The sequence below is a fragment of the Grammomys surdaster genome, unplaced genomic scaffold (assembly GCF_004785775.1).
Source record: "Grammomys surdaster isolate TR1022 unplaced genomic scaffold, NIH_TR_1.0 129, whole genome shotgun sequence".
NCBI lineage: Eukaryota > Metazoa > Chordata > Mammalia > Rodentia > Muridae > Grammomys > Grammomys surdaster.
Window position 1 is genome coordinate 17,187,944 of NW_021604587.1, and position 15,004 is coordinate 17,202,947.

The 15,004-nt window shown below is 39.0% G+C and overlaps 1 protein-coding gene across 1 annotated transcript in view; it reads right to left on the minus strand.

The window, feature by feature from the left end:
* Atrn (attractin) overlaps positions 1-15,004 on the minus strand; it is a 115,005-nt gene that overhangs the window by 78,698 nt on the left and 21,303 nt on the right. Inside the window, exons 2-3 of the mRNA XM_028754192.1 lie at positions 10,531-10,614; positions 7,939-8,052 (exon numbers count right to left, since the gene is read on the minus strand). Coding sequence (XP_028610025.1) covers positions 7,939-8,052; positions 10,531-10,614 — 198 coding nt within the window. The remainder of the gene's footprint in view (positions 1-7,938; positions 8,053-10,530; positions 10,615-15,004) is intronic.

Here is a 15,004-nt window from a genome sequence, read left to right on the forward strand (position 1 = left end):
CACACTGAGTCAACAGCAAGGGCCATGTGATCTGCTCCACACAACTTCACTCAATGCACACACCCGATCGTCTATTACCTTCAGTCACTCAATCCCTAGTTCTCTAATTTTTCTGAAGATTACACCAGGTAGATTCCTATTTCAGGGCTGTGACCATCTTAAATGCTATGATCTAGCGATTCTCTTTGTATAAGAAATACTTCCTCATATATACACAGAAAAACAAATACTACTACAGCACTATTGAGATGACAACTGATTAAAAATCACTTAGTTGCTCATTTCTGGGAGTTGATTAAATGAGTCATTACAAATCTGTAGGTCTGCAAGACTAACAAAGAGCTCATATAGACAATAGGTAGAGTAGGGAGGCACACAGCAGAACAACTGGCCTAGTGTACCTGGACATCTAAGTAAGCATAGGTACATGCACATAAAAGTGACTACAAGAGAACATAAACAGACTGACAAGAAGAGGAGGATGGGATTTTTCACTTAATTTGCATGTATGTGAACACCTGTATGCACACGTTATCTGCACCAATGTGCACAGAGTACATTATGTGAGTGTGCAGGTAGAGGCAGACATCATCATCAGGGGTCTTCTTCAACCACTCCCCTCCTCTTTCTTCTGGAGATAGAGTCTCTCTATGTAGTACTGGCCGGACTGGAACTCACTATGCAAACCAGGCTGGCCTTGAATTCTCAGAGAACCTCTGAAGTGCTGGAATTATATGCATGTGCCACAACACAGCCCACCTCATTTGCGGGAGTACGATCTTTCCCTGAACCTGAGCTCACTGATTAGCTAGACTGGCTGGCCAGCAGGTTCCAGGAATTCTCTTGTCTCCACCCCCTCACACTGTAATCACAGGCTCACATAGCACACCTGGTTTTTTATGTGAGCCCTGGAGATCTAAACTCAGATTTCCATGCTTGTACAGTAAGCAATTTAACAACTGAGCCACCTGCATTAGTATAAAGACAGAACATAGGAACTCTATGATTCTAGAGTACTTCAGTACTCTAGGGCTTACAAAACACTGACACATTTTCTACTATGTATTCAGTTAATAAAAGAATACAAACAAAAAACATGAGAAACATATAAAGACAGACAAATAGATACACAGACACACACACACACACACACACACACACACACACTTACATGGGTGTAGGGAAAGAAAGAGTAAGGCCACCTAGAAACAGGCATGTAACATGCAATATTACTAAACGGTCACAGGAAAGGGTTGGGGATCTTAATCACATGTGGGAAATACTGTATTCTCCTAGTCTAGCACAGATTTGAGGAAAAAGTAGACCTGAGATTCTGTCCGTCCACATATCCAGGAAAGTCACTGACATTTCCAAGTCTTGATTTCTTCATCTGGATAATGAGAGAAATCCAGTCTAGCTCACAGCAGCACAGCAAGAACCAAGCAGCAGAGCATGAGAAGTGCTTAAAGCAGTGTGCTGCTGGAAGGTGTTGACAGTCTTCTTATAGAAGAATTTAAATGTGTAGGACGGATACGTTTGTGTAGGATAATTTAAATGTGGAGGATAACTACAGGAAGCTGGAGAAGGTAGGTCAGCTTCTTCACTGTTAAAGACGTTTGGGCAGTTGTTTCTATTCACCTTAAAATCAAACTGTGACAGCTTTGGCATGTATAGATTTTTCCCAGAATGAAAACAGATTAACTCATTTATGTCAATAATATGGAGTTAATAAACACAAACATAGCCTATCTAGCTCAGCATGCAAGACATGTGAGGAAGAGAAGCTACTGTGAGTCACCACCTATGTCCCTATCCCTGTCCCTAAGGAAATTAACACATGTAAATGTAGTCTAAGCACCAGCCAGTTCTTCAACTGCCTACACTATGCTGCTCACAACTTCATATTCTAAACACAGGCTAAAAAGTATGATCAACCTTTGAACACTGTAATATGTTACTGTCAATCACAGACACAAATTTCATAATTTAAGTAAGCCTATGATGATTCTGTGTTGTAGCCCAGTTATATAAGATCCATAGGTCACGGGTAGACATTCAAGACCACCAACATTTGGAACTTTTTTTTTTTTGGTGTGCTGTATATACTTGCTAGTGCAGGTATCCATGCACATGGTGTACATACGTGTACAGGCCAGAGGTAGAAGTTGGGTGTCTTTCTTCTATCACTGTCCACTTTATATTTTTTTTATTTTTTCATTTGATATGTATAGGTGTTTTGCCTGCATGTACGTGTATGTTTGTTGCCCGTAGAGGCCAGAAGAGGGTATTGAATCTCCCTTGGAACTAGAGTTACAGGTGGTTGTGGGCCACCATGTGGATGCTGGGACACAATCCTGGGTCCTCTGGAAGGGCAGCCAGTACTTTTAATCACTAAGCCATCTCTTCAACTTCCTTTGTTTGTCCCTTCATCCATTCAGAGGATTGAGAGACCCTTCCTCAGTTAAGCTGGCTGGCCAATGAACTTTAGAAATCTATCAGATCATCTACCCTCTTCTTCCCTATCCAAGTGCTGGAGATACAGGAAGGTACTACCGGGTTCATGGGTCTTTATGCTTTCCCAAGTGAGCCATCTATCTAGCCTTGGAACCATTTTGAAAAATTACAGAACTAAGTATTTTCTTCATAAACCTGAAACTCAGTATAACTGTCTCAGGCTAACATGGAATCTCTGAATATCTATGAGGCACAACCTGACTTTACCAACTGTACTATGTAAATTTGCTAGTATATTAGTCAATACTTAATGGCAAAACATCTGATAAAAACAACCTACAGGCCAATAGGCAAGGAGGCACATGGGGAGGTGGATTGAAGGTAATCACTGGATTCATTGAATTTAAGTCCAGCCTAGGCTACACATGAGATTCTGCCTCAAAAAAATAAAATAAAATAAACAACAAAATTTATGGGGGGAAAAAAGATGTATTTTGGTTTCAGAAATTCCAGCCCATCATCCAAGGGAGAAATTATATAGCAGGGAAGTTCTTCAGCTCACAGCAGTCAGCAGCACACAGGCAGAATCCTGGCCCCCAGACTATGAAAACCCAACCTGTATTGAAGGTGGATCCCTGTGGTGGTTTGTGTGAGACCCCCTAGGTCTTATGTGTCTGAATACTTAGCCCTCATTTGGCAGCTATTTGGGAAGAATTAGGAGGTGTAGCCTTGGTGGAAAAGGAGTGTCCCTGGGTTAGGCTTGAGGTTTCAAATGCCTCCTGCCATGCCCAATATGCCCTCTTTGCCTCCTGCTTGAAGTTCAAGATATGAGCTACTTTCACCACCTACCCCTGCTACCTCTGCTCCATCATCATGGACTCCTATTCCTGTGAAATTGTAAGCCTAAATAAGTCTTTTCTTCTATAAGTTGACTTGGTCATAGTATTTTATCATATCAACAGAGAAGCAACTGATATAGTCCCCAGCCTAGCTAGCAACTTTACAGATATACCAAGGTGTACGTCTTGAACTCCAGGTGTCTCTCAATCCAATCAAGCTACATAAGATTAACCATCATAATTAGTCATCCTCAAATCAGTGCATCTCCCTCCTCCCTAGACTATAAGCTCCTCCAGGGTCAAAAGATATAGAAAGAAAGGAAGATTCTTAAAGGTCAAGGATCAGATCTTTGTGAGGGATTGGGCACTGTCTACACTTTTGCCTGGTAAAGAAGGGTCCACAATGTGAAAGAGAACTGATCTGAACAGTTTCAAATTAGGTGCTAACAAATATCTCAGCAGTACTGAATTTCTTTCAAATAAATAAATAAATAAATAAATAAATAAATAAATAAGCAAGCAAGCAAGCACATATGCACGCACACACTTAAGAGCACTGGCTGCTTCCTTTCCGAAGGACTGGTTTCAATTCCCAGCACCTATACAGAGGCTCACACCATCTGTAACTCCAGTTTGATGCTATCCAACATCTTCTGGCCTCCACAGACACCAAGCACCAAGCATGTAACGGTATAACATATATATAACCAAACACTCATACATACCAATTTTTAAAAAATAGTAATTTTAGGACTGGAGAAATGGCTCAGGGGTTAAGAGCACTGACTGCTCTTCCAGAGGTCCTAAGTTCAATTCCCAGCAACCACAGGTGGCTCACAACCATCTGTAATGGGGATCCAATACCCTTTTCTGGTGTGTCTGAAGACAGCTACACCATACTCACATAAATAAAATAAATAAATCTTTTTTGAAAAAATAATAATTTTAAAAAGAACAGTGTTGGGATATTTAGCTGTATTTGGCTATTTCGTGTGTTTTCAAAACTAGAATCTAGCTATGTAACACAGGTTGAACCTAAGCTCACAAACTTCCCACATTGGGCTCTTTAATGCTGAGGTTATAGGTCTGAACCACCATACCAGCTTAATAGTAGTATTCTTCTAAAGAATGTTCTTGGGGAGAAAAACCATTGCCCTGGTCAGTCACCACTACCATACCTGCCAACAGGTCCTTCATTAAAATACTCTGTATATAAATCTGTTGAATGTTCCACAAAATTATGTTAGTGAGCTAGAAGGATATTAAAGATAAATTGCTCCAGTGGTTCCCACATTTGTCAAGTAACAGAACTTTGTTACACTGTTTTTATTTAGAATTTCAATATATAAAAGACAAATGTGATGAAACAGTATGGAAGCAAATTAAACTACAGCTTGCAGCAAAGCCATATATAGCACAGATTAAACTAACACAGTACCTTTGTCTTATATTTTAGATGCTAAAGTCTAGTCTATAACCCCAGCTGCCCTTGAACTCTTAGCAATCCTCCTGCCTCAGCGTCTCATGCTGCTAGGGTTAAAACTACAGCTTGCAGCAAAGCCATATATAATACAGACTAAACTAACACAGTACCTTTGTCTTACATTTTAGATGCTGAAGTCTAGTCTATAACCCCAGCTGCTCTTGAACTCTTAGCAACCCTCCTGCCTCAGCGTCTCATGCTGCTAGGGTTAAAAGTTTTGAAGTTTACACAGTTTTGAAGTTTAGAGCACTTGAATGAGCCATTCAAGTTCTCACAATAACTCAGGCAGGATTCACACTGAAAGTCAATTATCTTATGAATTCTCTTTGGTTTTCCTTTTATTCATTACCATGCACCTTAGATGAACCATCTGTTGCTAAGCTGTCTCTATTCTGGATGCTCAGCACATCACCAACATGCTGACCCTTCTATCTAATGTTACTGGTATGGCAATGCTGAGAAAGCACCTAAAACAGTAGGGAGGTGGTACTCTGATTTTTACATACAACAATTTTCAGCTAGAGCTATGAATCAGTAGTAAAATGCCTGCCCAACATGCACAAGGCTCCAGGCTGGACCCTTAGCACCATAACATTTTTTTAAAGATGTGTTTATTTTATGTACATGAGTCTTTTGCTTAGTCACGTATGTCTGTACTATGTGTGTGCCTGGTGCCTGTGAAGGTCGGAAGGCATCAGAGCCCCTGGAAACAGAGTTATAGATAGTTATAAACTACCATGTGGGTACTAGGAATTGAACCAGGGTCCTCTGCAAGAACAACAAAGGCCCAACATAGGCTCCTAACAGCTAAAACATCATTCCAAACCCACATCACAAATTTTTAAAGTGACAGACATTTTCACCTTAGTTCTAGATAGAGAATGTGCTTGGCATTATCAGTACTTAAAGGTTTTCAGGTGGGTCTTTTAAGTATATTATTTCACTATAATTTTATAAAATTAGCACTCAAATATGTTATAAGTTAAGGTTTTTTTTCGTTTTTGTTTTTCATTTTTGTTTTTTGTCTATGTAGCTCTGCCTGGCCTGGAATTCATGGGTCCAGGATGGCCTCAAACTCAGAGAGACCTGACTGCATCTGCCTCCAGATAGCTGGGACTAAAGGTGTGTCTTACCATGCCCAACAGTAGGTAGTTTTAATAGCTAATAAGTGCATCAGTTCATACTCACAATTAACCAACATTCTATACATATACCTTTCCTCAAATATCTTTGCTTACGACAGTTAACAGCCCACTTATTTTATTCTTGCTGCTGACATGAATTTTTTTTTTTTTTTTTTTTTTTTTTTTTTTTTGGTTTTTCAAGACAGGGTTTCTCTGTGTAGCCCTGGCTGTCCTGGAACTCACTCTGTAGACCAGGCTGGCCTTGAACTCAGAAATCCACCTGCCTCTGCCTCCCAAGTGCTAGGTGACATGAAATTTTTATGCCTATTTATTAAATACATAGTCCAAGTAAACTCTATGTAAACTGTTTAGATCATATTCTTACAATAGCTATAGCTAGCTAATTCAAAGGCCAGTCACATAAAAGGCGCTCCAAGAATTCTGATTAACAAATGAAATTATAGATGAATTCCTAAAAAGTAGTATCATAATAATATCATACTTAGTTTTTGTGCTTCCACTATAGTTTGAGGTGCCTCCTGCCATAATGCAAGGTATATTTCAAATGATAAATATATACATGCTTAACACGTGGCAAATGCCATTTTAAATGCTTAGCACAGCCTGCTTTTTGGCTCCATTAAGTGAAACTCATTAAGTTCTCAGCTCAAATAATTATTGGAGAGCTATAGGAGCAGTGGGTGGAGAACTAGGCTTCTAGTTTGTCCTCTGCCTCCTTGTGTACTACATAGTCCCTCCCTCACTAGGTGGCATTCCAGCAGACTACCACTAAGGGAAGAACAGAAAAATGTTGATTTTTTTTTCTAAAGTAAAGAAATAAGGGGACAGTGAGATAGTTCAGCAGGTCAAAGCCATTTGCCTGGGAACCAAGTTCAATCCTTGGAACCCCTGTAAAGGTAGAATGAAAAAACAGACTCCACAAAACTGTCCTCTAACCTCCACATGTGCACACATGTGCCACCCCCTCCATCCCCCCACAGTAACAATAAACTTTCAGAAAATTTAAGTTGCCAGGCATGGCGACAAATGCCTTTAATTCTAGTGCTTGGGAGGCAGAAGTGGGTGGATCTCTGTCAGTTCAAGACCAACCTGGTCTATATAGTGTGTTCCAGGCATCCAGGACTACACACACACACACACACACACACACACACACACACACTCTTAAGTGAAGGAAGTAGAATGTTTGAAGGAAAGAAGTCTAGAAATGGGGCTGGAGAGAGACCTCAGCAGTTAAGAGTGCTGCTCTTGATCCCCAGTACCGTCTCTGAGACACTCCCTTACTCCGGCTCCAGGGAACAGGCTGCAGCAAAGAGAACCTATCTCCAACAAGGTAGAATGTAATGACCAACATGTGAGGCTGTGCTCCAACCTTACATGCACATCATGGCATGTGAGTACCCGCACAAAAGTACACACGCACATGCACAACGCACACATATACACTGTAGACACACACAAACAAATTTTTTAAAAACTAAAGTAGCAAAAATTCAGAGCAACCCATATAACTGACAAAATTGCATTATTTTAAATTACTAATATAGATGTATTGGGGTTGGATTTATAAAACAAAACTAGCAAGTTCCTTATTCTCAACAGGTAACCATTGTCCAATTTACAAATAGTCTTCCAGAAAGCTTTTCCTGTCCCTAATACTACATATACCAAAGTAAGAGAACTATATACCTATTCAAAAAGTTATTCCTAAGGACCTATGGAATGAAATATATACAACAAGATAGGCATGGTTTCCAATTTAAATTTGTCACAGAAATATTATTGAATATAGTCTAAAACTTTTTTAATGACTACATTTTTTTAAGAATAACCTTGGCTATATAGTAGCATACACAGAAAATGACCCAGTACATAAAAACCAAGTGAATTGTAGCCCAACAGGGACAGAACTAATACTCCATGAGAGAAATGTTACTGAATAATAAAAGTAAACGCAGCACGGACTCCATCCTGGAGACACACTTATATTCAGAGATCAGATAATGGCTGGGCTTACCTAAAGGCAGCAATCAGAGGTGCGTAAATTGAGTCCCCATCATAAACATATAAATGGTCCCAGCTACATTCTGTAGCAAAATGGTTGAAGCGAAGTCTCATTATTCTATTTGGCCTAGAAAAAATAATTAAGTAATTTATAATAATCATAACATTAACTACCAAAAACTGACTTTTAATGAATTTATAAGGAGAAAAAAATATACAATATAAATACATATAAAAATACACAGCTTTCCTGCATTTGTCAGAGATCTAGTTAGTATTTGCTATGTTTAAGAGAACATTAAACCTGTTCTGGGAAACAAAAGAGACATGGCTCTGACTTCAGAGGCCTTTGAAGAATGTTTCCAGCCTTACTTTTAACTTTCAGCAACAAGATTCCTTCGTGTCTCCATTTCTTTCCTTACTCATCTTAAGATTTCATATCACTTTAAAAACACACATTTTCAAAATTTACCTGCTTCTCTGCCTTTTCATAGCACTGTAACGAAAAACCACCTCTTAAGGATCTATGTATCAACTCTGACTTAGACTGAATCCAAAGGAAACTAACAAGTCCTGCAGAGAGTCACAGTAATGGGCCCCTCATCACTTCACGTGATGTGGGTAATTTCAACAACTGTATTAGTAACTCCCTCTGCCTTCACACTCCCACAGACTCTACAACTGGTAACTTTTGATGACTACCTCAGACCTTCCAGCTCCATATTCATATTTTACTATGCTAAGCATCTAGACAAAAATCTCTGAAATTTTGCATAATAGATGAACTTATCAATTTTTTCTCCCAAATACTTAACTTTCCTCTCCCATCTGGAACTGTTCCATTCATATTTAAGTTTGTTTACATACCACATTTTTTGTTTTGTCTTGTTTTATTTTGTTTTTCGAGACACAGTTTCTCTGTATAGCCCTGGCTGTCCTGGAACTCACTCTGTAGACCAGGTTGGCCTCGAACTCAGAAATCTGCCTGCCTCTGCCTCCCAAGTGCTGGGATTAAAGGCATGCACCACCACTGCCTGGCTCATATCACATATTTTTAAAAACAAAACAAAATAACAAAACAGATCAGTTATTGCCAGATAGCAAAGAGATTTGTGAAATCTTAATGCAATTCTTAAAATTTCTTTTAATATAAGGAATTTTTTTCCTTATATTCATTATGATTAAAAAATGACATTTATAGCCGGGCGTTAGTGGCGCACGCCTTTAATCCCAGCACTTGGGAAGCAGAGGCAGGCGGATTTCTGAGTTCGAGGCCAGCCTGGTCTACAGAGTGAGTTCCAGGACAGCCAGGGCTACACAGAGAAACCCTGTCTCGAAAAACAAAAACAAAAAAACAAAAAAACAAACAAACAAACAAAAGACATTTATGACCAGGGATATAGCTAATTTGGTAGACTGCTTGTCTAGCATCCATGCAACTCTGGGCTTGATCTCAGTACCCCAACCCCCAAAATGGGTGTGGTGGTACATGCCTATAATCCTAGCGCTCAGAAGTGAGAGACAGAGATAGGAGGACTCTCAAGAGCGCAAAGCCAGCCTGGTCTACACAGTGAGCGCCATGCCAGGTAGTGCTTACCAGTGTGATCCCATCTCAATAAAAACAAATAGGCTTTTCTGCTAACATGTAGGTTATAATTGTTGCTTTTAAATGAATTAATAAGCAATATTCTTGGGTGTAGTATCTAAACTGGTAAAAACTACAGAGAGACACAACAAATAAACAAGATTTATTTGGAATTTTCAAAGTTTTGTTCAGAGACTAAAATGCTTTGTCCTTAAATGACAGACACAAAGAAGGAAAAAGAAAAGAAGATGGACAGCTAGCAGGACGAGTGGGCCAGGGAGACAGACAGCAGTCGTTATTCTGATGGCTCATTTACTATTTTGCTGATAATAAAAATCAATATTCAGAAAAAAATGACACAATAGCATTATTAGATAAAGATGTAAGCAAACTATTAAAAAGATTTTAACTGAGTTTTTAAAAACTATTAGAATTAAAATATGTCAATTTCTGGTATATATCTTTCGTTTAGTAAGTCAACTTGGAACCTAAATAAATAAATAAATAAATAAATAAAATTAAAGGGGTTGTTTAACAATAGAACACTTGCTTAGTGAAGTCATAGGTTCAATCCCCAGCACCCAAAAAAGAAAATTTCCTTCTACTTTTTGATTGTATTATTTGTGTGTATGTGCATGCACAAGTGTGGAGGGCAGAGGACAAGGCTCAGGAGTCACCCCTCCACTGTGGGATCCAGGGTTAAACTCATATAACCAGACTTGTTCAGCAAGCACTCTACCCACTGAGCCATCTCTCTGGTCCCCAAAAAAATAAATTTTAAAAAGCAAAACCACTATCCAAATGAAAAGCATTAATGAAAGGCATTTTACCACAGGGCATGGTGGTCCATACCTACAATCCTAGCACTTGGGAAGCAGAGGTAGCATGTCAACATTCAAGGTCAGCCTGAGTTACACAGTAAGGCCCTGTCTCAAGAAATAGTAGTAACACATACGTAAGTACTTTGTGCTATACTGAGCTCTAAAATAAATTAAAATAAATTCAGCCATTATAACTTACTGTCCTTCAATGAGCCATGTGCACTTCGTCTTGTATTTATAATTCCCAGGTCCATCTGTTACAAATCCAGAAGATCCAGTTAGTCTGTAATTTAAATAAAGAAAAAATGTCAGTCAAAATTTCACACAGTATTATCTTTCTTGGTTGTAAAGACTAAAAAAATTAATCAAATTGATACAGCAATGTGTACGACAACCAGGCGACATGACTGGACAGTTACATTCACAGTGGATAAAGTATAGAGAGACTCTCTTAGGCAATGTATGAAAGCATCACCTGTCAATAAAATGCTGTTGGCCTATTAGCTTAGACAGGAAGAAGGGAGATGGAAGTTCCAGCACAGAGAAAGGATTTCTGGGATAGAGTCGGTTGTACAAGGAAGTGGGGGGAGACAAGAACAGACGGATGGATGCAAGGATGATGCACGGATGGGACATTACACAACTTTGAGGAAGACGATCGCATGAAACTGAAGGAGAGGTATGTAGCCTCATGGCATGACTTAGACTAATTTAAATGAGATAATTAAGTTATGAACTAGTGGAAACAAGCCAAAGCTATTGGCCTAGACATTCATTCATATAGAAGAAGTCTCAGAGTCTCCAGAGTCATCTCTGGAACTAAGGTAGGGTGCCTGTGAAAAAGTATATGGTTACATATCTGCCACACACCCAAAAGGAGACATTCAAAACAAGAGGGATAAACAATAACAAAATAAATAATTTTAGTTATGAAAGCAAACTTATACTTCATATCATAAAAATGGCTACAAAAGCTAGGAGTGGTCCAGCTCATGCCTGCAATCTGAAAGTTTAGAAGGCTATGGCAAGACGAGCACCAGCCTGAGCTACCTAGACAGTTCCAGGCCAGTCTAGAATATAGGGTAAGACTATGTCTTAAAAAGAAAAAAAAAAGATAAAATAAAACAGGTAAGTAATTTAAAGGCCATACATTCTTTATAAAGTTTTTTTTTTCAACTCTTACTTAAAAAGCTAAACTATATAACCATAGTTCCAAGGATATACAGGTAAAACTACAACACAGAAGAAGGCAGTCTGTGGTGGTTCACAACACCAGAAAACCCATCCAGACTCACTTCTGAACTCAATGGCCACTTGCTACGTTACCATAGCAGTATGCATCAGACCCTAGATTTCTAACTCAGTGGAGTGCCTGGATTTTTGTATTTTTGCAACTTCCTCACGTTAGGCATATCTGGCATCTCATTAACATTTTGACTCCACTAATTCTAGCGCCTGTCTATCGTCTTATAGTTTTATCATTTATACTTTCTCCTTGGTAAATTAATGAAAATTCTACACAAAAGAACTAGAGAGATGGCTCAATAGTTAAGAGCACTAACTGCTCTTCCAGAGTACCTAGGTTCAATTCTTAGCATCTACATGGCAACTCACACCATCTGTAACTCTAGCTCCAGGGGGTCTGACTTCTTCTTACTTCCACAAGCACCAGGTACACACATAGTACAAACATATACATGCAAGCCAAACAGTCAAATACATAAAACAAAATAAAATAAAAATGAAATTCTACTATATCCATTTGCCAAAGCCCAATTAGCTAACTTTTTTTCAGGTTAATGTTTAACAGCTCTTTTATAGAAAGAACACCTTTCCATGTGTGTATTTTCTATAAGATATATTTTCTCAACTTACTTTTTTTCTGTTTTGTGTCACATATCTTTGGCTACTTAGAAAGTAACCTACAATAAAGGTGCTACTTACTTCCTCACTCCCACTGCATCCCTTTCTCCTCCTCTTGCATCAGCTGCCAGGCTCTAACGGGCACTGTCTGTCGGTGATGTGCCCTTACTTCAGAGTCAGCAGCCAACACTGCATGGCCCTTCTTCAGACACTGAGGACATGAGCAAGCCATCTGGGATCTTCTATTTACATACATTAACATCTAGGAGGGTCTATCCAAAACCCAGCCTCTTTTGTTTAGGGGGATTTATTTTTAAGAAAAGGTCTCATGTGGTTCATATTGGCCTCAAACTTGCTAAGTAGCAGAGAATGTCCTTAAACCCCTGCTCCTATCTTGCTAATGCTGACATTACAGGTTGGTGCTACCCTGCCTAACAGCCTCTCCATTCCTTAACCTCACCATTAAAAATCTTTTCCTTTGCCATACCTTAACTATCCACTCCTCTGGCCTCTGCTAGTATTCCTAACAGTAATACCAACAAAATTTAAATTTTAAGCTTCCTACCTGATCACTGTCTCTTTACCTCTTCCGGTCTATTTCCTCCCTTACAGTGAGTCATCTTCCCACAGAGACTACCAACCTACTGAACCACGACATCTTCACTAATCAACAGTCACACACTTCTAGCTCATTTACCTACATAAGATTTTGCGTGTAGATCATGATAAAAATCTGTTCTCCCAATTCCCTCAATTTTCTTTCCTCTCTCTTCTACTGCATTTGCATAATATAGATATCTATGGACTCTGTCTACATCTACAGCACCCCAGGGTTGTTAGTTTAAATAACCCTGTTTTCTTGTTTCCCTTGTGTCCCAATAACTAGAAATACACACTCCCTTAAGGTTAAGTTCTAATGTACCTAATAAGAACATGGAAGGCAATCTCATGAATTATCAGTAGCCTGCTGCTCTGTAGCCTTCTTCTGTCATCCCCAACACTTAGCTTCTACTTCAAAATTCAAGATGATTCCTCAGGCTCCTATGATTAAATAAAATAGACCCATTCCACCTAGCAGCACAAAGAGGGAAAGGAAACAAAGAGCACACTCTCTCCTAAGTCAAACATGGAAACTCTACATATATTCATTAGCCAAAAGTAACAAGCATATATCTACATATAGAGGAGGGCAAAGAAATTTAGCCGCTGTCCAAAATGTGATAACAGATGCCCCAAAGCTCAGGATTCTCTATCCTAGAAAAGTTGGTAATAGCTATAAAGAATAATTATTAATCCTTGTCATAGCAAGTAATCTAATACTTAGATGTGAGACAAGTCTGTGAATGACATCTAGGAAATATCTTCTCATTTTTAAGAAAGACAGGAAGGACTTGCTGCCTGTGATATCAGTGAACATGGTCATTACTTTATCCTTGAGGGACTGTATTACCACATCATGCCTTTCCGAGGACAGCCCAAATTTTTGAAGGTTTAAAGGTCCAAGCATTTCAATTCAACATGGACCCCCTCTCACAGGCAATCCTTGCTTAACAGCTCCCCTGGCCAGTGTGCCCTGGGGCCCACCTATCTTTACAAGCCCTCTCCAGCACTGCTTACAGGTGTGCACCTTCACACCCCGCTTTCTGTTGGTTCTGGGTCTAATCTCAGGCAGCTGTGGTTACACAACAAGCATGTCCTGATTGAGCCATTTCCTGAGCCACATCCCCAGCACTAGGTTTTGGGAAGCATTTGCTAAGTCAAGAGTTTGGTTATAACACCACAAGAGGAAAGTGTTATAGAAAACAAGCAGAAGTGGGTAAAGGAGACAGCTGAGCTTTGGCAGAGGGGAAGCTCTTGAGCAAGGACTGCCTGTCAGAGGCATCCCAAGTTGGAACACTAGAGCGAATCCCAGAACCTGAAGGTCAGAGAATCTGCAGTTCTGATGTCCTAATCAGTAGATAGCACTCTCAATTTCAGAAATAAAATTAAATTCACCTTTCACAGGTGAAAGGAAAGCTTCTTCATTCTCACAACTAACTCTGATTTTCTCAAAACACCTCACCAGCATGTTCAGGAATAATGATTAACCAGCTACCCATGTTCAGGTCTCTTTGGGGGATTCCACTGAGGCCTCTCTCAATGTCTCTCTGTCTCTTCTCTTTCCTTTTTAAATGGCTTTACAGAAAGAGTTTTGGGGATGCTCCTTCTGTTTTGTTTTAGTTTTCTCTCTTTTTTTCTTTTTTTAATAGTTTCAGAAGATTGACTGTAGAACTTCTTTGAATGTCTGGAAGAATTCTGCTGGGACTCCATCTGACCTGAGCTTTTCTTTTATCTGGTAGGCTGTTTATTACTATCTCAATCTCCTCATCTGTTATAGTGGGTCTGTTCAGGTTGTTAGCTAATTCTTGGTTTAATTGTGGCTGAATCTAGAAATTCATTCACTTCTTTGAGGTTGTCCAACTTTAATGTATCAGAGGTTTTTTAAGTATTACCTTATAAAATTCTTAATGTTTTTGGTATCTGTTGTAATGTTTTCCTGTTCATTTCTGATTCTGTTAATTTGGGTTTTCCCTTTCTTTATTTTCGCTAAACCAAAGGTCTGTTGGCCAAACCTCCTCAAAGCATCAATTCTCGGAATTATTGATTCTTTGCATTGTTTTCTTTGTTTATAATTCATTTATTTCTACTCTGAGTATTATTTCTTGACAACTGGATTTAGATTTAGTTTGTTTTCATTTTTCCAAATTTTTGAGTTGCCACATTAAGCCATTAATTTGTGCTATTTCTGATTTTTTTTAATGTAGGCACTT